The following is a 26,661-nucleotide window of genomic DNA, read 5'->3' on the forward strand; positions in this document are numbered from 1 at the left end:
AAGAGAGGAATATCAGTTCGGGACACTCCACACACGGCAACAATCAGGTATGTTTTACCCATCTCACAATTATGGTTATCTTTAAGTATATACAAGTGGAAACAAGATTAGAATTTAGAGCTACAAGACCTGGTGAAACTGAAGGAGTTTCAGCATACACTGGATCACTTGACCTTCCAAAAACATCAGACACGATGCATTCACATCTAAGAGAGCGACCTATGTCCTCAAATCGTAACCTGTATGAGCAAGAACGTTGTGATGGTAATGGCTCAAAGGACTTATTATTTCCTGTTTCAGTCGAAATGAACCTGCAGCAGCCAATAAAATATCAGAAGCTTCTCAATATACTCTACAATAGAACCTCCAGAAGCAATGCAGTCTTTGGATTATGCTAAGATGATTCAATTGCAGTTTGCAATCTTGGATGCAGTAAATTATACATAAGAGTCAAGAAGTAAATCATATCAAGATAACACCAACTATATGTGCTTCCACATATCCAGATATTTAACCAACTAACCCAAAATTATTTCCAGAGATCCAGATATAGAACCAATCTCATTCACGAAATACGAGCAGTTTTTGGTTCCTTTTTCTCCGAATATAGGAAAAGTAGCAAGTGTGGCAAGAGAAATCATCTCTATATTATCACTGTCTAACTTGACATGAAATAATATCTAGTAAAGAATAATCAGCCATTAAGGAAAAACAGTTGATTCCCAGCATATCAAATGTTGAAAACAGAGAAGTACCAAGTATATTTGATATCCTTCCTATACTTTGCCCATACACGCTCTTGAATTTCACTCTTTGGAATTATTTCAACAGCAGTTAGTATGTCTCCTTCAACAGCCTTCCCAGTAAGAGCCAGCGTCTCAATTCTTGGAATATCTGTGGACATAGCGTAGCTGTCAGAAAATGACCTTGGTAAACTTTTCACAATTATTGAAAAGGACAGTATTCTAGATAGTGAATGGAAAAATTCTAAATGAAGAATGCTCTACAGAGAAGCAAAACCACTAAGGAATATTTGCTGAGCTGAACATTTGACAGATAATCAAAAGGTTGGACTGTTGGAATTGTAGTAGAAGATTGAAAAACTCTTCCTTTCTGTTAGATTGTCCCACGTTGATTGAGGGAACTGTTGTTGTCTCCTTATATGGTATTCGCGATACTCACCTCATTGTATTCACAATTGTCAGCGATGAGTTTTTATATTTTTTTCAAAACAATAAATATGACTTACTTTTATAGAGCTAGACTTTGCAAGTAAATAGATTTTTCGCTTTACTGCTCTAGCCTTTAGACATCCTCACTTGGTGACTAGTGTGTCTTTGTGTTTGTAAAAGGGAAAAAGAAAAAGGAAAGGAAAAACCAGATTTCATTACTCTGTGGTGAAAGAAGAGGGAAAAAAGGAGAGGCAAAAAGAAATATATAAGTAAAGGAAGAGAAGAATCAGCCACGAATGAAGAAAAGGGCTAAAAGAAGATCTAACCATAAAAAAAGTTCATCAAACAAGAGTGGTACCCTGAATGCAGAGGTAGTTGCACCTCCTACTTCTGTCTGTTAACCATGCACCATTTGTCGATTGAAGATCATGGGTGCTCACTAATTTATATATCCATCNTAAAAGGGAAAAAGAAAAAGGAAAGGAAAAACCAGATTTCATCACTCTGTGGTGAAAGAAGGGGGGAAAAAGGAGAGGCAAAAAGAAATATACAAGTAAAGGAAGAGAAGAATCAGCCATGAATGAAGAAAAGGGCTAAAAGAAGATCTAACCATAAAAAAAGTTCATCAAACAAGAGTGGTACCCTGAATGCAGAGGTAGTTGCACCTCCTACTTCTGTCTGTTAACCATGCACCATTTGTCGATTGAAGATCATGGGTGCTCACTAATTTATATATCCATCTTTTCACTAATTACCTAGTTACCCATAATAAAATCTAAAGTTTAAATTGGAAAATGTGAGTTCTTGGGCACCTAATGGTAACCACGTGGGTTCACCACCACTGAGAAGAGACTTGATTAACCAACAATGTACAAGAGGGATTCTCAGAGGAGTTTTAGTCTACATACAATATGATAGATAAATTTTCTATGTTGTCTAATAACATAGCAAATACTCTATACTTGAATAGTGAATATCCAAACATATCCTATAGAGTTTAGACTACAATAATATTTCACTTGCTCAAATTCAGTGAATCTAGATATGTGTGAAGATAGACATGTATTCTCTTTATACTCAAACAACACCTACAAAAAGGTCTGTAGTGCATTTATCAACTCACTAGTCACCAGTACATCGTTCTCTTATATTCATTTCTCAGTTACTTCTAAACTTTGTCGTAATGTCACAATGGCACCAAAACAGTTAATTGTGTGAAGGTGAAGAGTGGCAGTGTCTATCTCAAACTAGTACAAAACCAACCCATTCATAAGGACCTCTACATGATGGCATAAAATAGACGACTACCTTATGCTATGATAAGACAAATACCTGGGAGAATCACATGAGTTGGCTCGGATCTGATGTTCACCAATAATTGAATCTGAACGAACTGGCGTATATCTGCAAATTTTGGGTAACATGTTTTAGAAAGAAAAAGATAATATACATGCACCTCTTCTTTAAAGTTTTTCCATATGTCATTTGTTTATTTTCATTTTTTCTTTAACAAGATTATTCAAACAAGAAAAAACAGAAGAAACACTCCTGCAAAAGACTAGAAATTCAACTGCATGTATAAGCATCAACTACTATGCCTCTGTATCTTACAATAAAACACTTCAAAATCCTGTCAAAAAGTTAGAAGCTGTTACCCGAAAAGTAAACAACAATTGTAATCTTCATCTACAACTTCATAAGTTTTAGAACATGCTCCATTGATGAGAGTGATTGTTCCCTCATCAGTTTCTCTGTACCAGCTAAACAAGCTTGTTCCTTCATGACCACCAAAATATTCTCCTTCCCCAAGGTAACTACTGGATGAGAGCTCCTTTGCATGAACATTAGAAACTACTGGAGAAGCTGCCACATATTTCACAAGACATCTTCAGTACAACACTTCAAAATAAGCAAATACTCCATATGTTCCATTTTATATGGCAGTCTTTCCTTTTTAGATTGAATATCAGGTAGGAGTCCAGCACCCTTTAATTGAAAGCTCTGAAATAGAATATACTATCTCATACTAAAAGAATTAAAAATGGAAAGCTTTTGAAGGGATGGAACTTGATTTTGTAAAAATGAAGAGTACTGTTTTGTCCCTAGTTTACTTTTGGTGTACTTGTGAGGTCCCAATTTGTATAGAGGATTGGATCTCTTTTGTAGAGAACCATATTTTGGTGTAGGTTCTCTTCTTTTGGTATATGGATTGTATACGGGGTTTCCCCCCAAATGTTAATAAAATTATTTACCTTATCACAAATTAAAAAAAACACTCCAAGATATTAGGTTGTAATCAATGATGGGGAAGGGAGACATAAATCTAATCAGGAGTAGGAATCAAGGTCTACCTGGGGAGACTGGAGACTCGCAAACTGATGCTAATGGGTTCCCAGATTTGCCATCGATGCGAATTGGCAGCCAATATAATGACAAATATGCTCCCACATCTTCAAGCGATGGCGTATATGATCTGGTAAATACATATTCAAAAAGGATTACTCACAGAATAAACAAACATGAGATGTGTTCTTTTGAGTTTTTTTCAACAAGAAGTCAAAGTTAGTAATTATTACTCTTAAGAAGACTTACATAGTCCTTGCACAAATATGTACATCCTCTGTAACGCTAGGCAAGTTCAGCAGAGCAGATTCATGAAGCTTATTCTTACTCCGATACCAAACATATTCACTATCACCTTCTTTCCCTCCAAAGTATCTCTGATTGGGAACTATTGTCTCGCCCTCGCAGCATTTAGGAATTGACAATTCAACACCAATTGGGTCCCCTATCTCAATGCAAGGTCAATATAAGGTAGAAGTACTTCATATGAATGATTTAACAGCAGAATAAAATGCACAAAGTCAAACAGTGTAATTATGGAGGTTTACTGCACGGAGCAACACAAGAAAATAGTGCACATAAACTGTTAAAAGTTCGTGAAAATAAAAAGCTGTTAAAAATTGGAACATCTGAGGAAGTTCATATTCTAGCTAATGTCATTCCGGGATCATGAATAATCAAAGATATGTTATTTGGTCAAAAATATCCTGCTCAGGCTTCACCAAAACAGAATCAATTCATGTGATTGATTGCAGAGAACAAAAAGAAGCAGAATTCAAATGTCTGAAGAACTTGACAAAAATTATTGTCAAGTCCTTAGTGGCAGAACGGTCATGGAAGCAGAGACTTGTGATCCGAATAGTAGAACAGAGGCATACATCAAAACCTGAACTTTCAAAGTACACTTTTCAATTTTGTTGGGAAACCTAAAACAGCACCAAGACTGATGCTTTCGCGTTATTTTTCACGCATTTGCATACCCAAGTGTTGCAAAGAAAAATGTCACTCGCTACTACATGAAATAATCAATTTCTGATTATGCTACAAATATGATTGGCACTGAAAGTGCCTTTTCTAACAAAAGATTATGTAAGAGCAAATGACATACCAGGAGCTACTGGGCAAGACAATATGCTCCTACAGCTTCCTTTTAATGTATCTTTGCGGATGGGAGTATAAATAAGCTCTATACAATTACTGACATCCTCAAGAGTCAAATCCAGAAACTCTGCCAACAAAACTGATTTACTCGACAAGTTTTTGCACCCTTATAATAAACTATGACAATATATGTCCCTACCATCACAGCTTATTTTGTCTTTGCCACCATCATGATTCACTCTAAACCATTCATGTATGCATTCTCCCTTCTCCCTGCGCATGAACACTTTCAACTTCAGAACAAACCAAAACGAATACAGAGACTCCAGTTCTAGATGGATGATTTTAATATGTAACTGTACCCTCCACTATAAGACGCAACAAAGCTCACACGTTCTCCTTCAACCAAAGATCCTTGAAATTCAAGTGAATGGCAAGTCGGTGGCCCTGTAGTGAACGGTTTTAGATATAACTCATATGTAAGTATCATTTTGAACTTAAAAAATAAGGCAATCAGCATGGTTGCATGTCTGTCCTAAATAACTAGCAAACTGAATAATCTTGTTATATGAAAAAAAGAAAGTAATCTTATTAACTTCCAAGCAACCAATTCAGAAGTTGAAAAACTAACAATAATTCATGTTGACCTATTCATATGCAGAGATTCATTTGGTAATACCTGGAACAATGGGTCCAACTTGTTCCGAGATAACAATAGGACCACGAGCCCAATCATTTCGAACAGGTTCACAGGATACAGATATAAAATATCCAATATCATCAATAGACAGCTTGTATGAGGATGTCATCTCATCATTGACTTCTATGTTTGTTCCACTTGAACTAGTCTGCACAGTAACATTCATACTAGTCAGCTTATTTGCTTGTAAAGAGGATCAAGCATTTAAAAACGCATTTAAATACCCGGAACCAGCGGTAAATTGAATCTCCCTCTTCACCACCCCAGTATTTCTTATCAATGCTTAGTGTGGTGCCTTCAACTGCAGTTCCGGCTAATCGTAGAGAAAGCAATCTTGGAGTTCCTAGACCATACAATATCAAAATAAGAAACTTTTTTATGAGTAACACAAAGAAAATATTAGGTGACAACTAATTAATGAAATCCAAGTCCATCAAAAAGCAGCATGAGCTTTCTGCAACCATATTCCTCTAGTGAACTTTGAACAGTGTCACAGTATTTAAATGTGTCGTGCTTGCTGGAAAAGAAAAAAATGCAATAAGGCTTTGAAAAGAGGATACAGACTTTGCTAAGTATTTGCAAAAGAAGCTTTCTAGTTCTCTTCTTAAAACCAGGTGATAACAGCAGAACCCGAATTTCATCAGATACCAGTTAAGTAACAAATGATAACTAAACTCCAATAGTACAATAGAAGGTCATGTTCATAGCTTCTTTCAAGAAGAATCTGGACCCACTTTTCCAAGAAAGGTTAAAAGTACACTTCATCACAATCTGAGATTGTTTTACATAAACCCTATAATTCTATTATATTTTTTTGTGAGGAACACCAGAATATTAAATTTTGTGGTACCCAGGAAGTGATGTATACAGGGATCATAGCTAGGCCTATGGCTTAACTCATGGAGTTCTATGACAAGAAAATATATCAGAACCTGGACTGCAGCAAGCTCTGAGACCATCAGTACGCATTAAGAATAATGTATGCTCTAGGATATCTACAGAAGACTAAAAATCATAACAATTCTTAAAATCTGTCCCAACGTGTGGAAATGTATCATTACCTGGGCGAACACGCTCCTGTCCTATACAAGTTTTTGGCTCGCCCATTGTCCCATCATCACGAACTGGGGTACATTTGAAAGATATGAATTTACCAATTGCATCTTTGGCAATACGATATTGAAGAAGACCGGAAAACTCAGGTATCATAGCACCTAAGCCATTTTCAACCTGCAGTAAGAAGAGCCGATCAATGATAGCTAAAAACAGCAACAAAAGAATGTTATATTAAGTTTAAGAAAAAGTTAAAATAAAACTATCATGCAATCTAAGAACTGTTAGCTAGCCACTTACGCTGTTATCCCCATAAGGCCATAACTACCTTAAACATTCAGAAACTGCGATAAGCATGGATGAGCTCATGGTGTTCACAAAGACAATCTCTTTGCTCTAGCTTTTGATTTGTATAAAACCAACGAAGTAGTCCATGACACATGTACAGTTTCAGTAATTAAGACGTAATGATAATCCATGTAATGAAATTATGTATCAAAAGTTCTTCAAATACAGAAAACAAAAATGGTCTTTTCTTCATAACAGGTATATTTTCATTACAGCAACATAAATTATGGAGCATATGCTTTCATAAAATACGACTCAAATAGACTTTGCATCAGTTGTGTACGAAACAACAATAGAATCCCTTTGCTTTTACTTTACATTCTCAGTGCTCTGCATCCCTCATATGATAAGTCAGTGTAAATGTTTCTTCCCTTTTATTTCTTGTTTTTTTTTCATTCTGTTTCTTTAGGGAAGTTGAGAATCATCCCATGTTTAGACAAAGTTCATCACTAACTCACATAGATAAACGATTATCCAAGATTTACTTCCTCATTTGTTACTTGAATTTGATGAAATCCTGAAGTATCTAATTTAAAATTCATTTGAACTGAGTAAGGGATACTCTGCTTCAGAGAATATTCTCACTTATTCTCAGATCAGCACCATCCATCATTTGGTGTCTAATAACATACCAATCCAAGAGAGTAGGTATAAACATGATCAGTTATTTTTCTCTCTGCAGTCCGGATAGGATTCTGAAAAGAGTCTAGATAATACAGAGCCTACAATCATGTTGAGACAAGAACACAGCATTCTACCTCGTGAAGATACCAATTATAAATACTTTTTCCTTCATGACCCCCAATATAACCATAAGATGCGGTCATTATTCCACCTTCGGCGTAATCCCCAGTCAGAGATAAAAAGTTAAGGTTAGGTGGAAGAGCTGCAAAAAAGCATCCATGTTTGATTGATTATTCAAAGTTAAGAACAAATGCACAAAGTAACAGATGAAATTTAAATGTATTATACTTACTCTCTGCAGCTCTTTCAGAAATGACAAAGACTGGTTCACCAGCTTCACCATCTGGAGTCATCGGAGTAAATTTTGCAACAATATAGTAACCAACAGCTCCTAAAGGTATGCGGAACGCCTGTAGAAAACAGACATTTACTGATTTCATGCATCATTTTATGACTAACTAATGGTTATTGATTTGATGCATCACACGTAGGACTGATATTTAAAACCTTGACTTAATATCTATTACCTTTGCAATTTTGGATGTACTCAATGCATCAAGATAGCTCTCACCCTCAAATGTTGATGAACTTGTTTTAAACCACTGAACTCTGCTGGCTCCTTCAATTCCTCCGGTAACGATACCAGTTACCGTTATTTTACTGCCTTCCTTTAGTTCACCAATTATCTTTAGATGTGTCACTTTAGGAGGAGCTGGAACAGTTATTTAGATTTATTTTTAAAAAAAACAATAAGATCCACAAACCGACATTGTTTCACTATGCAGAATACTGAAAACGTATAACCAAAATTATAACAGATTATAAATAAGTTACATATGCATTTTGGTCTATCAAGTATGGCTTGTATAATTGGCTTCAGCAAACCTAACCAGCATGTGACACTGGGAGGTGGTAGGAGCTGAAAAGACCAGAACAAGACAATGGAAGGAGAGAGTAGAAAAGAGTGAATTTTCTTGTGAGGTGGACCAACAAAGGGTCACTTGTCAACAAAAAAAAAAATGAGTGTCTGGCACAACTTATGTCAGTTGCATGAGATATAATCTAAAATTTCTCCATATTATGTTGTATACTCTTAATTTTTGTATATTTCTCTTATATAGGAGATTTTTCTATTACTACTATAATTGTTGACCTTAAACGAAAATCTATGACCGACACACCTAAACATCCCATCTTAGATTGACCAATTCGACAAAGTATCGTATCTCAATGTGAACTCATTCCCTGACAAAAGATTCATTACATGAAACAATCTAAGGATGTTAAGTTACGAGACATTAGAATAGCAAACCTTGCTTAACTTTCTGTGACACAAGCGATACAGATTTCCCTTCCTGTCCTGCAAAGCACAGTCAGATGTAACAACGCTCATGGACTATTAAAAAAGATGGAATTAAGTTACAAAATATTACACCTTGAAAATTCACGGGTACATAAACAAAAGCCAAGCAGCAGCCAACATCCTCTTTTGTCAAAGTATATTCATTCATACCAGATGACACCAGCACAAATTCCCTGTATCCACAACCCAAGCCAAAGAAAAGGATACAAGGCAAGTTAAAAGACTTATCAAACAAGATCAACCAGGTGAAAAAGCAGACATCAAACCACATGAAATAGCAGTATTTTGGTAAGTGTATGATTACCTCATCTAAAAGCTTAAACTACTAGATAGAACATATAGTTGTTTCCTAATTAGTGTCTTCAACAGACTCCATCACGAGCAGGCATGTTTCTTGGTGATGGGTCAAACACAAAGAAAAGCTTTTTTTTAAGAAAAAAGATCAAGGTTGGCAATGAGACTTGAACCCTGGACGTCTATTTGTTTCGACACCATGTTAAGAAAATGGGCATAAGCACCTCAGAAGGTACCACAAATGGTAAGATTTCCAAGAATAGATATGGTGACTACAAATCACACTTAAATCATGTGAGATTCTGACAAATAGTTCATCACACAAAAGTGTATTACATCAGAAAGCAAGCCAGAAAGTTTTTGAAGGATGAGCCAGAATTGGCGAAGTGTACATTGCAGTTGTAGCCACATCTGAAACTATACAAACCAGCTAGGGTAATGCCTACTTAGCTTTGAAAAAGAATGGCTTTGTGACTGCTTTTTCAAGGTGAGACGCCAAGAAGTTGTGATCACTTCCATTTAGTAGTCACAATTGCGTAGACTAGAGGAATTTAAAGGCTTGGTTCACGCAAGTGCATCACAGTTGAATGGATGTGGTTTTATTATAGATTGCAGGATTTGCTAGAAGATTATGTGGCAGGTGTACTAGTAAATACTACTTTAGTCTTTATGAAATATTTTGAGTATCCGACTCAAAACAATAAGGAAATGTTAGGTTAACACTAGACCTTTATAAACCGCTTTAGAAGCCTCCATTAACACTTATGTGGGACATATATAACTCAACCACAGAACCACCCTGTGATAACCTGATTTGTAGTTTAATTAATGCAAACTTACTTGTGTGGGAATAAGATTAATCAAGTTTGGTCTGATACCATGTGAGAAGAATATGAACATCCTACCCAAAACCTTAAGATAATGGGTGCCCAAAACCTTCATAAACTCTTTCAGAACCCGTCTAAAACCAATGTGAAACTGGAACATATATTACTCAACATTGGAAAGCCTTACACAACGATGAGTGACCTATATAAATAATCAATAAACTTAGGCAAGATAGATATTTGCACCTGTTTGAATAGACAAGCATTACCAATCCAAAAAAAAACAAAATAACAGTAATCTTCATGAAAACTAAACAACAACAAACACAGTGCAATCCCAGAAGTGGGGTATGGGAGGGTAAAGTGTATGCAAACCTTACCCCTACCTTGGAGGTAGAGAGGTTGTTTCCGATAGACCCTCAGCTCAAGGAAAAGCATATCAAAGCAGATTGAAAAAGAAATAACAGAAGTGAAGAAATCATAGCAAAATACTAAAGAAAGCATTCTGAAAAAAAAAAAAAAAGATAATTGACTACAACAAAATAGTGCGATAATCGAAGATAATCGAAGTACAAGAGACTGTAGATAGTAACATAAATTGAAGGACAAGACAACTTACCCTGTATCCTTATCTTCACGCAACCACTCGAACTTGCTGGGTCCTTCTTTTCCTCCAAAATATCTCCCAATTCCTCTTATGGTATTTCCTTCAACAACATCTCCAGAAATTTGTACATCACCCACTGATGGGGGAGCTGCAACAGAAAATTCTAACTTAGTGACCACATCCTGCCATCAGGCAGTTACCAATAAAACTAGTTCAAAAAAGACTGCTTTGTAAGATGGACCAAAATGAGCTCAAGAAAATAGGTGATATCAATCCCTGAAGCCACTGCTTCTGTTTTGCATAACTTAGAAGCTGCACAGTAATGATATATGTCCATTTAAGAGGAAGTTATTTCTCCCATCAAGCTACCATCTTAAAATGTAAAAAACCCTATGTAGAATGTCATTGAGAAGCTCTAATATAATTGACATAGAAGTAAACCATATTTTATATTTTTTGGTTAAACTTCTACTTTTCCTGATTGAGGAATGAACAGTTCTTCCTTATTAAATAATTGCCTGTCATATTGCAGCCTTCTTGGAATCTAATGACCCAAAAACAAATGACTCCCAACTCCATACCTGCTTTCACATAATCTGTTATAGCATATTGAGGTTCTCCTTTGGAACCTTCCTCTGTCATAGGAGTATACATAAACATCAAACACGAACCAACATCATCAAGCATCAACTGATATTCCTTTTCTTCAGCACCAACAATGACCACTGGATTGCTGCTCCACGTTTTCCTTAACCAACTGAAAGGTTAAACCAGAAGGTTACTCCTCTATATCAATGGTGGACAAGTTTTGGGAAAAATTAAGAATATCAAAATCTGAGGAGTGTTGTGACTGCAGTTTAAGATGATCATCTTACCTTGAAATGCTTCTCCCTGGGGTTCCACCGCACCATGCGATTTCTGCATGGCCTCGAATTATATTTCCTTCTAATAAATCTCCAGATACTTCAATCTTCAACACTTTCGGATGTCCAGTTCCTTTACCAAAAAAATAGAAAATGAGAAAAGGAACAAGAAACAGAAGAAAAGATGATACAACTGACAGCCAATATAAAATCAAGAGACAATTAACTAACAGTAAGACATGCAAATAAAAAAACTTCAGCAGAAACACCAGCCATTGAAGATGACAGAGGCAACAGATAATGCATCTTCTCAATACATCTACAGGATTGGATATAACTTCTTTAGCTAATTTAATGTTTCAATTTTTTTAACTGTTAGTTATACTTATCAAAAAGAATTCAGAACATTATCTTTGCATTGAGAGATTTGACTTGGTTCGTAATAATATGAAATACATTTTCTTCTGACAAGCAATTGCAGTTAACAGGTGCTTTAAAATCTGACAAATGAGATGTTTTTCTTGTTTTCTTCTCTTTTTTTCCCTTTCTGATAGGACACATGCAAACTGTAGTACCTTAGCAGCCCCTAGTTGTGTTAGTTAGACCAGAGTAGATAAAAAAGCATAAGGTCTAGTAGGATTCTCAGTAATCCCTGTATGATTCTCATTAACATTGCCCAAGCACTTAACAATCATCCTATGTGATATTGGACATAGCATAAATTAGCAAGCAAATACATTTGCAAATTCAGAAATTGAAATAAAATTCCTCAAACTTATATTTGCAATTCAACTATTCCCACTGTCTCAAAAATAGTAACAGAGTACAGATCTGATGAAGGGTCAAAGGATCCAAACTCAATGTGAATCCAACAATCTATATCAATTTCTTTTTTTTTATTAAATAACACTTCTACATATTTATCTAGTGAAACTACATAAAAGTAATACAAATCACAATCTTCTATAGTTTAGAAACCAAAACAGAAAATGCTGTACCCAAAGATAAAACTGTTTCCTTTCCAAAATAATCGTGGTGTCATTCTTTTTGGGACAGAAAAGTTCTATATCAAACACAAACTCATTTTTCAATCTATCATATATTTCAAATATCTCCGATAAAGAGGGAGTAGTCATTTCATCATTAATCTTCTTTTTTCATAAGTCATGTCATCATTATGTTATTTCCTATGTACAAAAAAATAGCATACCAGGTGAAACTGGAGAAGATATGGCAAAAATAGTGGGATATTCTGTCTCTCCCAGCTTCGGCGTACACTCAACTTTCAAGATTCTACCAATGTCTTCATGCTTTGGCCAATAGAACTGATCATAAAAAACTAATATCATATAATGACGTCTCATGGATATAGAAACACAGAACCTCAAATAGAGTAGCTAAAAACTATTACCTCCCTCGTTGCACCATGTATTTCTATGAAGTTTGATGGAGTTCTCTCTCCTATAAACCATTGGTATTTCAAGACTATGTCTGAATCAGTACTCTCAGATTCATCCTTAACAAAATTGAAGTGGCAATAGCAAGCATCTTCCTCAAATGGATGGTCAATAAAGGCTTCTTTGAGTAGGAATCCTTGAGGAAGTTGTTCCTTCCATTGCTCAAGCAGAAAGCGAAAAGTTGAATCTGTGGAAGAGAGAAGTATTAGAGAATGAATTAGTCGAGGTGTGTGCAAGCTGGTCAGGACACCACAGTTATCCAAAAACAAAAAGTATTACAAAGATGAAAAACATTATAACTGAAAATCAGCTGGCACATAATTAATCAAATTTTAATTTAGTAGAAGGGCAAAATGGTAATTCAACTTTTCACTTTAGAGCTTTCCACTTATAATAATATATGATGATTATAAGATGATAACATAATACGGTTTAGCGCACTCTCAACCGTACACAGATGAAATGCAACTAAGCAAGTATGTTTGAAACCAAGCATACATCAAGAATGCTTCAGTTTTTTTATTTCTACTTGTATNAATAATATATGATGATTATAAGATGATAACCTAATACGGTTTAGCGCATTCTCAACTGTACACAGATGAAATGCAACTAAGCAAGTATGTTTGAAACCAAGCATACATCAAGAAAGCTTCAGTTTTTTTATTTCTACTTGTACTAAATAGCCGTCCACTCAATCATTTAAACTACAAACAGTCGGCTGATGTAAAATCTATGAATAATTCATGTATAATATGTCATGTGTATAACCATGTAGGATTAGTGTACTATCTTTGTATACCGGCTGGAAAAGTAAACAGTGAATCAACCAATTATTTGTGTAAGATCCCTTTTGTAAATAAACAAAAAGTGGAATATCCCCAGTATACTAGTACTAGATCACAAGAGCACTAAACAGAAAAGTTACATCCCAAGAATCTCATCCAATCATCTATGCAACAAGTGATTGCCATTATGTTCCAAGATTATACAAAATTAACAATGTATTCTTGATATGTGTCATCAAATTCCTTCAAGCTCTATTAACACTGTTCTGTTATATATGAAAAAAAATTATCGAGAGCACGTCATGTGAGGTTACCCTCTAGGGCTAGTTTTTTTGTCTTATTCCCACACATTCTCCTGTTTCCAAACATCAAATACTATAATTGTGTCACTGAACTAATGTCCCTCAAGCTAAGTGCAGCACCACCAACATATATTCTCTTCAAGCTCCAAGAAGCAATCCACAAAGACAGAACAAACACGCACGCGCACGCACACACACAAAAACAAACACAAAAAATCGGAGAATGTAGATTGGTAGGAAATTCCATCCTGTCACAATTAGATGGCGAAAGAAACTTTCCATCCTGTTAACAGTTGTAAGAAAATTCTAGCTAAACAAAACAACTCAGCATCTAGCTTTCAGGGCATGAGTTGGAGTTGATATCCCATCGAAACAGCTGTGGTTGCTTTCATTCCACACAACTCAAAAGATGACTGCAGGAATCATTTCCCAGACCTTCTTGATCATTTTGTCAACTCTCCAAAAATCCAGCTAGTGTAAGCTTCCTTGGTAAACCGAGGGAGGTTCCAGGATAGTCCACAAATAGATAGGAGTTGGGACGAAATTCTAGACTTAAGCAGTAAGAGGGCAGTGAAGAAGTAAGTGATTGACACTCTCAAGGCTTTGGATTCTCCAAGTTATTGTTGAAGAGAAAAGTTGGATTCTCTCTCCTATAGCCTCTAACTTTTGTTTATATCTCCTCCCGAGACTGTTTTACACCTTTATCTTGCCTCTCACCAGCAGAACTATGAAATGATGTAAACAAAAGAAGAAATCGAAAACAAAATAATTCCACGGCCACTTGATTAAACATTGTGTGTCTTCACATAAATAAGATTGGATCCCACAAGAAGACTAGCTCCTAGCAGTAACAGACCACAGATGCTAATCCAATCTCAATAAACTAGTCAAAGTTAAACTTTTTTTTTGATAGACTAGTCAAAGTTTAACTTTAAGCATGGATATGTACCAAACCAATCTTGGTGTATACAACACAGCATATCACCCAGTTCAACAAACAAATCTTACACATCTGGTATCCATTCAACTAACACTACTTAAGGATGTTAGGAAACCTTTTGTATGTGAAAAATATGCATACAGAGATTATCACTGAATCGGACAATAAAAGAACAGCAGTTTCTCGAAAACTCACCAACTGCTTGTTCTGGACGACAAAATTCCCAACCACCTCTGATGCACACGGGAGTGTGAGAAGGATAACGTTTAGCTAGAGCTATCTCCTCACGGGAGAGATCTGAAAGCATATAATTTCATTTAGAAGGAAACAACAAGCAATACTACGAAATGAGAATTCATATTCAACAGAAATCATAAGATGCAGCTACCACAAGAAAAACAAGGATTGACCAAAGTATTGTACCTCTATCATTGAACTTCTTTAAAGTAGGACCGACAAGCAAAATGGAAGCTGCCTCTAGGTGTGGCAGCCTAAGGATAGGATTCTCCTCCACGCGTAAATGCTGTAGATTGTCGTGGAAGAAAAACAAAACTCAGGCAAACTAAACAAACATCCTTGGCATACTATATAATACAGCATTCGACATAAAAAAAAATCTAGATATGGAATAGTACGTGCACATTAATACAGAACATTTCTAATTCACATGTGCACTCAAATGAAGAGAGCTTTCTGTGTCCTCTATCATTTTGTGAGTACCAGGAATTTACTGAATCAAGTCAAGATCCAAAAAAAGTTATCTTATAAAGAAGACAAGTAAAATAGCTTCCTATTCAGCTATACTATGTAATATATAAGTGATGCTACAGTAACCTTTCCATTTTATGAGAATGTTACTGTAATCTCAGTTTAACACTTTTAACTAGAAGTGGTGCATATTATAGCTATCAGGATCTCTCTTTATTTTGTCGTATGACCAGTCACCAATCTAACACGAATGAATTAGGCAAACATTAAGCATACTTATGGCGTTATTGCATCCAGAGCCCATCAACACTAGATAGCGTTTTTCAGATAATATTTTGAGGCATCTGAGAGACACGGACAACTTAAGTAAAATTTATTGGGAACAGAGAGGGAAACACTAATTCTGTTGATAGTTCATCCCTGTTGGCTCTATCTTCCCCACTTCCATAGCCAAAAGGAAAAAGAGCAAGCGAGGAAAATACAGAAAAACAGGTGATTAGGAGTTCTTTAAATATGCCTATATCTTTTGCCTTACCGTCATTGATTTGATTCTTCAGTAGATGCCGAGATCCAAATAAGAAATAAAAAAATCTAGTAATTCAAACTACAAGACATAAGAGTAATTTTGATTAATCAGAAAAGATAAAAGTAGCAAATAAATGGAATTGGATACTATGATGATATTGGGCTATGCAGCCGTTTTAACTTTATGTGGATCGTTATTACCAGTAGCACTTATACCGAATTATGCTGTTAACGCTTGAAGTTTCATGATTCTATGAGAAAGGAGCAAAAAAAAAATGAAACTCACCGACTAAGTTCCTTCATGATTATTTAAGAAGAGTAGAGACAGAGGTGTATCAGGTTGCAATCTGTTTATTTTCATAAATGTGCTACTCAAACTACCTGTTAAACTCAGTGACCATTGGATTACCCAGTTATGACCCCTTAAAACTTTCTAATGTTGTAACTCCTTAAAATAGTCTGCCTAATCAGGAACATGCATTGTGCACATACCCACTTGCCACCACTACAAACAACAATAAATATCACTCCTTTACCAAAGTAGACACATAATGTCATCATTTACAAACACATTTAACAATAATCAGAAATTGACTAGATGTTCATTACTAACCTCGAGAGAAGGTAAATAAGGGAATCCTTTCAATGTAGAGATTTTGTTCTTGCTAGCAGCTAATACCTGCAAAGGAAAAATATATGTGATGTAGGTTCTAACCATACAAGCAGCAAGAAGTAAGAAAAGATAAAAATCAGAGATTAACCTGTAACCGAGGCTGACTGGCCATTGAAAGAGATTTTAACTTATTCTGAGCAACAGATAGGAACTGAAATTTAAGAGTCATAGAAAAAAACAATAAGCTGGTCTTTTTTTCTCTTTGATAATTAAGAAAACAACAATAACCTAGAGTAGGCATTGAAAAACTGAAAACTGCTGTGAGTATGAACAAGGAGTAAGGCAGATGTTTAAAGACTTACTTCTAAGTTGGGAAGCTCTGGAAGGCTTGTGAGTGATGTAATTTGATTTCCAGCAAGATAAAGTTGCTAAAAGGTCAAAAAGTTGAAAAAGAATGACAAATTACTTCAGAGCCTTATCAATGAAAGAGTAACCGTTTAAGTCTTTGAAACAAAATAAGACATCAAGAGAAGTGCTGACCTGAAGGGCTTTGCAATTCTCAAGTGGTTCAAATCCAGGACCTTTGAAATCATTGAAGCTCAAATCAAGAACCTAAACAGACAAATATCAATATACTATGAGTGAAAATAACTAGACAATTGCATTATCTTCGCAAGTAGTGTCAAAACTCAAATTGAAGAAATATACTTTTTTAGCTGTACAGAAATATACAAAGAAAACTGACCTTCACCCTAGTCAGTATCTCAATACCATCCAACACTGATAAGAGATTATCCCTGAGGTAAACAAACTGCAAAACGAAATTTCGTTTATATCTTTTTGTATAATCCATTATTATGCCCACATAATACTGTACGAAATCTCAATTTTGTTGTCAAATCTTGTCACAGAAAACACTCTTGGAGACCCATATGGGTTTCATTGTTCATTCAAGTCTATGGTACTCGGACTCTTCAAAAAAATCAATGGGTGTGTGTTGGATTCTCCAAAAGTAGTGTATTTTGGAGAATGCAACAGAGGTGCGGCATCGAAAGTGAAGAGTCTGCAACTTAGATTCTAGTTACCTTATAAAGGTAAAATAAAATGGAACTAATGTTAGTTACCTCTAAAGTTGGTGACAAGTTCAGCCCACCATTGTTGAGACTACGTATTCTGTGGCCCCTCAGATCCAAGCGCTTGATGAAATTAAAGGAACAAAGGTTCAATAGTTAGTAAGATTACTAAAGAACCTTTTTTCTAATGAACATAGGGAACATATCCTATGTCGTAACCAGAAAACTTTCAACTGAAGCAAAATGGAGAACAAAGATTTTATAAACAAAATGGACCTTCAAGGTAATCATGCTGAACAAAGCACAAACAGCTTTAAAAGATTAGCATTGAACTATTTTAGTTAGTAAATCTGCGAAATATGCTCGTGCATTATGAAGAATACTTACCAGCATAAAAATCTAGCAATGATAGCTAGTTCAACTAAAACATAAAATATTAACCAAAGACCCAAATAACCTCTCTTTGCACATACAAAGTGTTCTTGCAAATATGTTATTTTCCGAAATCACAATCTATATACTTGCATGAATATACTGTTTACTTAACCTATACTGTGACAGTGATGTTGACTTTGTATTGCTAGGTATTTTGATAGGCAGAGAAATGCCATCAATAGATAGACTGAGCAGCATTTTTCTATCAACAAGAAGATAAACATCACATTTGAGAGCATTTAACTTAAAATATAGTCCAAGTTTACACCTGATCAAACAAATAGATCAAGCACTACTTGCGACAAGGGAAGAGACCCACAATCATAAAAGTCAATAGAAGACGATCAAAGAAAACCTTCTCTCCTCGAAAAAAAAATGGTATCAGATGAATTTATTGTATATTTAGAAGCTTTTAGGTGAGTGGTATAGTTCAAAGCAAAAGAAAATCAATATATACTCCATCAAAAGCAATTGAAAATAGAGTGCACTTGTGTATGTACTTTAAAGCTTTTCCGTTAAAATATATAATTCAAAAGCATATTTAGCATCAAAAATCATGTTCTATTTATCTTGATAGGTAGAAGAGCCAATCAATATAGATAAGTGGAATTTGTGAACCAAAATTTTTGTAATAGCTAAATAGAGATGGAGGTTTGGAATTCTTTAGATAAAGCATGTGATATGACGATTAGTAAATGCATGGGAAGCCACTGCACAAGGATCTTTTTTTAATAAGGTCCACCCACAGCCCAAGGTTCTAAAAACGGAATACAGATGTATGCCTCACTGTCAGCATTAAAACCATTGATTTGATGCTTGAGAACTGAGTAGCTCTCAATTTAAGCACTTTCAATAATATTGTTTCATGCTTGTCATAACCCTTACCTAAATGCTTTGCTTTAAACCTATGAGGTTTGTTCTTAAAGAACACCCTTAGAAGAAAAAGATATTAGTGGAGCAGCTTATATGAGAAGGTAATTTATCCACCTTCAGGAGAGGTAAAATGAACTATTGTTTTCACTCATCTTCAATTTAACACCAACTAAAATTAATTTTTGCAACATGAAGAAATGAGACATAAGTTATTACCACATCATCGCCAGCTTTGATTTCCACTTGAGGAAGCATGATAAGACGTGAATCCCGACCTTCAGGAGTCCCCCCTTTCTTCCTGCTTGATGAATTACTACTTCTGTCCAACGATTTTGACAATGAACCAGCCTTCGATCCAGTGGAAACAGAAGGTGACGGAGCAGCTGGAGAAGACAACTTCGTGGAGAACTTTCTAGTTGAGACACTACTAGCAGTACTCTCCAACGATGTAGACGCACTCCTCCTTGCAGAGGATAGTGATGGCGATGATAATTTAGCTGAGGTCCTCTTAACAGATTCTTGTTTGCTTGCATCAGAACTAACTGATACTCTTGGAGTCTTTGCAAGGGGTGAAACGGGAACTGATCTTCTGATCTCTGAAATACTTGATCGAGTAGTAGTTCTGGTACTGGTTGATGGCAATGTGCTTTTCCGCATTTCGGGAAGCGATCGCCGCATAGGATCTGTTGCCAAAGAGTTGGTCTTTTTAGCTGTACCTGAAGCAACACTACCACTAGCTCGTTTAGTCACTGTTGTTAGCTGCTTGTCAGGCAAACCGCCAGTGCTACTCCTTGTGACTGGAGTTGTTCCTGAAATTCGTGAAGTGCTACTAACAGTCGATTTTGTCAGAGATGACTTGACACCTCCGGGAGTAAAATCAGTGCCATCTGTTATTCCAGTTCGCCTCTTCACAGTCCCAGCATTTGTTGCCCCATTTTGAGTTTTTAAACTTGGTCTCACTGTCCTTGATTTTTTCACACTCTCTGCTGATGATTGCTTTAGTGACTCTGAACTTTGTGGATGTTCGACAAAATCCTGCAGCGGAGATGGCTTCTCTATTATCTCTGGACTTTGGTTCTCTTCCACTGAGTCTTCATTGGATTTTAAAACTGAGTCATCCATTTGCAACCAGTTCTTCAAGACCAATTATCTGTCCAATTAAAAAACAAACAAAGCAAGCTAAATTAGCACAGCAGACATCATCTTTTTAGAAAAGAGAAGTACTGGCAAAGCACTATACAGAGCAGCACCGACATTCAAAGAAAGCACAGTGAAAATTATAGTATCAAAAAGTCTCAAGTCTCAAATCTAACACAAAAGTGCTGTTCTTTAGCTGAAATTCAAGCACTTTCTGTCACATTCCCTCAGAACCCTGCTGTAAATCATCACTCAGAATAAAGAAGAAAAAAAAAGGCAAGAATGCACCTTTTCTGCCTAAAATTCAAGCACTTCTTTTCCAATTCCCATAACAATTCACTAAAACCCCATCACTAAAATGAACCAAACAGCAGCTTCTTTGCAGCTAAAATTCAAAACAAAACCCAAAAAAAATAAGCCAATAATGCAGCATCATTTAACCAAATAGGTGAATGCAGCTTCATTAGAGCAAAAAATCAGAAACTTTTTCCACCATTCCTACACCACAAGAAAAAGAAAACCAAGAAAACAGTTGGGTTTTCATACGCACCTAGTTAAAGTCTAGATCTGGTGAAGAAGGGAGCAAAAAAGCAGTTCAACAACTACCTAGACCATTTTTGTTCCTTTTTCTTTAGGGTTTTTGGTGCAAGAAAACGAAAAGGCACTATAGTAGTAGAGAATCCATATAGGAGTTTTCGAAGCGTGGGAAAAAGCGAGGTAAAGTGGGAGAGAGAGTGGGAGAGTAAATGTAACTGAAGCTGATAAGGAGAGAGAGAGAGAGCCAATGAGAATGGTGACAGGTGAGAAATATATGGGACGCGAAAAAGACATTACAATACATGCATTATATATATTCAAGCAGAATTGCTTTCTTCCTGAAATCCGCAACCGTTGTCTGCACGCTGGCGACTGAGCATGTAATGCCGGGGGAACATTCAAATTTTTACATTATCCATTTTCTAGAACATAGTTTATACTTCAAGCCTCAGAACGCTCGACTATCTATTAATCTTCTATATTCATATTCTATTGATTAGAGTCCTTTTCTTTTTATTTGTCCTCCAATTTATCATTGTCAATCTCTCACATTTCCCATTAAAATATATGTGTTTATCTCTTTATATATCTAAATTTTCTCAGTCTCTTAATTTTCGGTATATAGATTAAACTTTATGAATTGTGAATTACATAATACATAAATTAATAATTGTAGTGTTATTCATTCTATCTGCAATTCTTGTTGAAAGTTTGGTACATTTGCCTAAAATTGGAATATGTGATACATAAAAATATGTGTATGATTTTAAATTGAATGATCCATGTTTTCAATTATAACTTTCTAAATGCACAATTAAATTGATTTTGAATAAAGGACAATTTTATCTTTTGAATATTTTGTCTATGTATAGCTAATCATATTCTTATGCTACATTAGATGTGAAATAAAATAATACACAATAATTCTTGTATTAAATACTCCTTGTGCTAATAATACTAAATTTGAAATGACAATTAAAAAGGTAGAGAAAATTATTCTCCCTAATAGTTGCAACCTCAATTACCTCAATTGTGTCCTAAAGATCAAACTAACTTAATTTCATGTGTCTAATTTACATTAGAAGGTAAATAGCAATTAAGAGCAATTAAACAAACATCCGTCAAGATATATGCACTAGATCATGCATAATTACTCATACATGTGTTATAATTTTTGATAATTCCTAGCTTCCTACATAATTTTGTGTGTGAAATAAATGTCATTTAAGTTTTATACACATTTATGTCTTTAATAGATTAAAGATCTTTCTCCATTGATATTTTGAAGCAAGTTCAAATGGTTAAATCATTTCAGAATACAATTGTATCATTCATATGTTGATTTCTAACACATACGCAGAGTCAAAAGTAACGAAGAAAAACATAAATGTACCTTCAATAACAATTGTTCAAGTGTTGTGGAGAATCGTCTTCGGCTTACACAAACTTGTACCGAGAAAATGATAAGAAAGATCTTAAGAATTTTCTAGTCTATGTCTACCACAGTATGTGCCGGACTAATGCAACCGCAGACACATTTATAGATAGGCTAAAACTTTAACCCTAGGGACTTTACCATAAAATATAATTGTCCTAAGGACTCATAATTAAAAGTGTTTTTCTGTCGGGAGAATTTCGAAATATGCATAATTAAAAAAACACCCCCCCTCCTTTCACACACACATATATATAGTAACCGTTGAACCCCCTTTGACTTTTTGTGTGCTTAATTCTTTTATCCACCCCGCCCCTTCCCTCTACCCTTTCTTTCGTGAAAATCTTGATTTCATCACTAGTGTGGGTCCATATTAAATATCTTAGACGTTAATCTTACATTCTCACTTGATCCACGTATTATAAATAGCTAATTCTTTATCGATAAACATACTAATAATATGGCCACATACTTTATACACTCGATTAAATTGTTATGCAACAATCACTTTAACTATAACACATTATTAGGTGAATTGTGACAATCATGTTGTTAGACAAAATATTCAACAATTGTATGAATGAACTGTAATGACCCTCCTGGTCATTTATGTGTCTTGTCTTCTGTGTGTCGTTAAGAGCGTTCCTGTAGCAACCCCAAGTCATTTATGACTTGCTGGGATTGACAGTTCGGTCACCTGGTCGTTCGTTTGGTTATAGTGTGAGTTTTAGTGTTTTAGAGCTTATGAACCTTGAACGATCATTTTCGATCAAAGATTCAAGAAGATGACATCGGAATTTATTTCTGATGATTTCATCAGCTCCGGAAGGGTCATTTTAGACTAGTAGTATGGTCGGCATGACTCCCGAGGTTTTCAGTGTGAGTCGATGCGATTGGGCGTTTTAACATTAAGTTTAGGCCTAAGTTTGACTTTAGTTAACATTCTGAGTGAATGTGCTTGGATGAGAATTCCGTCAGCACGGTTAGCTTCGGAATGTCAAGTTTGGTCTAGATTGACCTTCTTTTGTGTCCCGAGGTTTTCTATATTTTTCCGAGCCATTTGGGTGTGGGACCCACTTTTTGTCAAAATGACCTCTTGTGGAAATTTTGATTGTGTCATTGAGTCCGGAATATCAAATTTAATATGGTTGCATATTTCGTTTGCGTGCACGGGGTTCCAAAAGAGATCGGAGCACCCCATCAAAGTTTTTTTAGTTTTGGAAATTATTGCAGAAAATCTGTCATTAATGCAGAAAATTAGCAACATTTTTTCCAAACTTCAAACCCTCATAACTCTCTCATCTTTCATCAGAATTAAGCGATTCAAAGTGCAGAAGCTTCGTATTTTTTGTGGCTTTGTTGTAGAGTGTTTGGAAGTTGTTGAGTATGCGTAGTTCGAGGTAAATTTTGCGATAACCTGACTGCAGTATCCTTTTTCGAGCTTTTATTTTAGGCATTCTTGTTTTGGTCATATCTCACTCATTTTAGCTCAATTTTTGGGTGTTTCGAAGTCCTACGTGTTGGAAATTGTCTTGTCTTCATTGTAGAGTGTTCAAGGAGTGCTGGACACTATTAGATCCTTGTATATTTCGAGTTTAGATTGCTGCAATATTTTCTTTTTAGTTGATTAAAGTGTGATTTCCTTGCTTGTTGGTTTTTGCTGCGTTTTGAGCCCTGAATTGTGTTCCATTTTAGAACACAAGTTTGAGGTGCTGTTTAGGGTGTCTTGACAGAGTCAAATTCAGACAGTTCGGTGCGGGTCCCACGATTCCCGTTTTGACTCCAAAATTGACCCATCTCCGTTTGTTATGATTTTGGTGTCTAAACGACCGTAATAACGTTGTGACCTTATTTTTTGATTGCGTGACAGCGTTTCGAGGCCGTTCGGAAAGGAAGAGCTCCGAAGAAGTGATTTTGGGGAGCGCGTGATCGGCCTACAGGTAGGCTACGACTTCCTTCTCTTAGATTGAGCTTGAGAGCGTGATTGCATGTTGATTAGTTGGGATTTAGGGTTGGTAGTTATTGAATCATGCATAGGTGTTTAGAAATCATGTTTCAGCCTCTTTCGGGAATTATCGAGTAACTGTGAGCATGTTATGTGTTACTAATTGACCTTCATTGCTATGTGGAGTGCTTGAATGCTTGATTACTGTTTATCTGAAGCATGTTGGGCCTTAGTTTGGGTTTGACTAGGGCTTGCCTTAGAAATACATGATTCGGATCTGATAGGCCTTAGTTTTGCCCCGACGTCGCTCGGCCAGCTTAGATCCTTGTAGACTGGTGTAGCAGACTTAAGTCTGATAGTTTGGGCCTTAGTTAGGTGATATGTTTTCTCCGATGATAGTTATCCTTATTTTTCCCGATGTTACGGCTTCACGAGTTACGTCGGCGACATTAGTTCAGCTTCGTGATTTGAATTTGATTTTTGATTCAATTCAAAGGACTTACATTGATTGGATAAGTGTGGACGGCATTCCACGGACATTTATGAGCATGGATCAATTAGGACTCTTTCAGCAGTTACATTGGCACATTTATAGAGCATCCGGTTTAAGGTCCGGCCTCTATCACCCAGATATTTATATAGAGTATCCGGTTTAAGGTCCGACCTCTATCGCCCAGATACTTATATAGAGCATCCGGTTAAAGGTCCGACCTCTATTGCTCAAATACTTATATAGAGCATCCGATTTAAGGTTCGGTCTCTATCGCTGAGATACTTATATAGAGCATCCGGTTTAAGGTCCGGCCTCTATCACTCATATACTTATACAGAGCATCCGGTTAGAGGTTTGGCCTCAGTTACTTGATACTTGTGATTGGTTACTTAGGTACTTTTGGTGAGCATCTGGTTTGAGGTCCAGTCTCCATACTGTCAGATTCTACTAATTGGGGTTGAGGTTCTGGTCCGATGTTCTCTGCTTTTGGGTTCTCATATGTAGTTCTCTTTAATTATTGTTATTCTGTGTACTCGTCGGACTTATGGGGGTCCGTTCGAGTTTTAATTAAACTTGCGCACGAGTGTACCTTCTGGGCTTATGGGGGTCCAATTAGGTGTAGTTAGTTATAGATTACTTTAGTTAGTTCTTTCTACACTCGTGTGCATTTCATTGTTACTTAGATTTTCGCTCTTGACCTCTGTTTGTGTTATTTCTTCTTTTCATATTGCCTTTACTTTTCAAGTTCAGTCAGTCTATGATGCCTACTGGGTACCTGTTGTTGTGGTACTCATGCTACGCTCTGTATTTGTTTCGTGATGCAGGTCCGAGCACCAGTGGCTAGTGTTGATCCAGTTTGGAGTAGTTTAACTCGGAGACGGGGGTGAGCACATGGCGTTTTGTACTATTTCAGTCTCCATCTATATACATAGACTTGTCTTTTACCTTTCGAGGTGGTCCAGTTTTGAGATTTGTACTCGTTTTATTAGTAACTCTGTACTAGTGACTTCTAGATTCTAGGAGGGATCTTTATTTGTATATATGTTTTGGTTTGCTTCCGTCTGTTATATTGTTATCTTAAATTTTGCCTACTCTTATTTAGTTTCTGCCCCTCAGACCCATTACTTGTTGTTTCGGGTTACGGGTTAGCTTACCTACTGGTGGGTTATAGTAGATGTCATCATGACTCGAGGAATCGGGTCGTGACAAGTTGGTACTACCCAACCCAAATCTTAACTAATCAACATGCATTAACATTCTCGAGTTCAATCTAAGAAAGGGAAATTGTAGCCTACTTGTAGTCAATGCACATCTTCATAGTCTTGTCCTTCTTCTTCACAAACAAAACAGGAACACCCCAAAGTGACACACTCGGACGGATGAACCCCTTACCTAAGAGGTCCTCTAACTGAACATTGAGCTCCCTGAACTCTACAGGAGTCATGTTAATCTTCTCTATATCGTTCCAATTTTATCGGATAACTGTGAGCATGTTTTGTGTTATTAATTAACCCTCATCGATATGTGGAGTGCGTGTATGCTTAATTACTATTTATTTGAAGCATGTTGGGCCTTAGTTTAGGTTTGACTAGGGCTTGTCTTAGAAATACATGATTCGGATCCGATAGGCCTTAGTTTTGCCCCGACGTCGCTCGGCCAGCTTAGATCCCTATAGACTGGTGTAGTAGACTTGAGTCTGATAGTTTGGGCCTTAGTTAGGCGATACGTTTGCTCCGACTGTAGTTATCATTATTTTCCCCGATGTTACGACTTCACGAGTTACGTCGGCGATACTAATTCTGCTTCGCGATTTGAATTTGATTTTCGATTCGATTCCAAGGACTTTCTTTGATTGGCTAAGTGTGTACGACATTCCACGAACATTATGAGCGTGAATCGATTAAGACTCTTTCAGCAGTTACATTGGCACCTTTATAGAGCATTTGGTTTAAAGTCTGACCTCTATTACCTAGATACTTATATAGAGCATCCGGTTTAAGGTCCGGCCTCTGTCGCCCAGATACTTATATAGAGCATCCGGTTTA

The 26,661-nt window shown here is 36.2% G+C and overlaps 1 protein-coding gene across 1 annotated transcript in view; it reads right to left on the minus strand.

The window, feature by feature from the left end:
* LOC125846248 (187-kDa microtubule-associated protein AIR9) overlaps window positions 1-21,001 on the minus strand; it is a 28,768-nt gene extending 7,767 nt beyond the window's left edge. The window contains 33 exon segments of the mRNA XM_049525623.1: window positions 130-311; window positions 756-894; window positions 2,505-2,533; window positions 2,535-2,576; window positions 2,828-3,035; window positions 3,524-3,645; window positions 3,765-3,960; window positions 4,624-4,743; window positions 4,816-4,889; window positions 4,979-5,063; window positions 5,296-5,464; window positions 5,541-5,659; window positions 6,378-6,546; window positions 7,476-7,603; window positions 7,694-7,811; window positions 7,929-8,113; window positions 8,714-8,761; window positions 8,837-8,937; window positions 10,505-10,640; window positions 11,074-11,249; window positions 11,368-11,488; window positions 12,566-12,680; window positions 12,767-12,999; window positions 15,038-15,139; window positions 15,266-15,365; window positions 16,689-16,754; window positions 16,837-16,899; window positions 17,051-17,116; window positions 17,229-17,300; window positions 17,434-17,499; window positions 17,813-17,884; window positions 19,286-20,219; window positions 20,757-21,001. Coding sequence (XP_049381580.1) covers window positions 130-311; window positions 756-894; window positions 2,505-2,533; window positions 2,535-2,576; window positions 2,828-3,035; window positions 3,524-3,645; window positions 3,765-3,960; window positions 4,624-4,743; window positions 4,816-4,889; window positions 4,979-5,063; window positions 5,296-5,464; window positions 5,541-5,659; window positions 6,378-6,546; window positions 7,476-7,603; window positions 7,694-7,811; window positions 7,929-8,113; window positions 8,714-8,761; window positions 8,837-8,937; window positions 10,505-10,640; window positions 11,074-11,249; window positions 11,368-11,488; window positions 12,566-12,680; window positions 12,767-12,999; window positions 15,038-15,139; window positions 15,266-15,365; window positions 16,689-16,754; window positions 16,837-16,899; window positions 17,051-17,116; window positions 17,229-17,300; window positions 17,434-17,499; window positions 17,813-17,884; window positions 19,286-20,191 — 4,528 coding nt within the window. The 5' untranslated portion in view covers window positions 20,192-20,219; window positions 20,757-21,001.
* Between the last annotated feature and the right edge of the window lie 5,660 nt (window positions 21,002-26,661).

The sequence above is a fragment of the Solanum stenotomum genome, chromosome 12 (assembly GCF_019186545.1).
Source record: "Solanum stenotomum isolate F172 chromosome 12, ASM1918654v1, whole genome shotgun sequence".
Taxonomy (NCBI): Eukaryota; Viridiplantae; Streptophyta; class Magnoliopsida; order Solanales; family Solanaceae; genus Solanum; species Solanum stenotomum.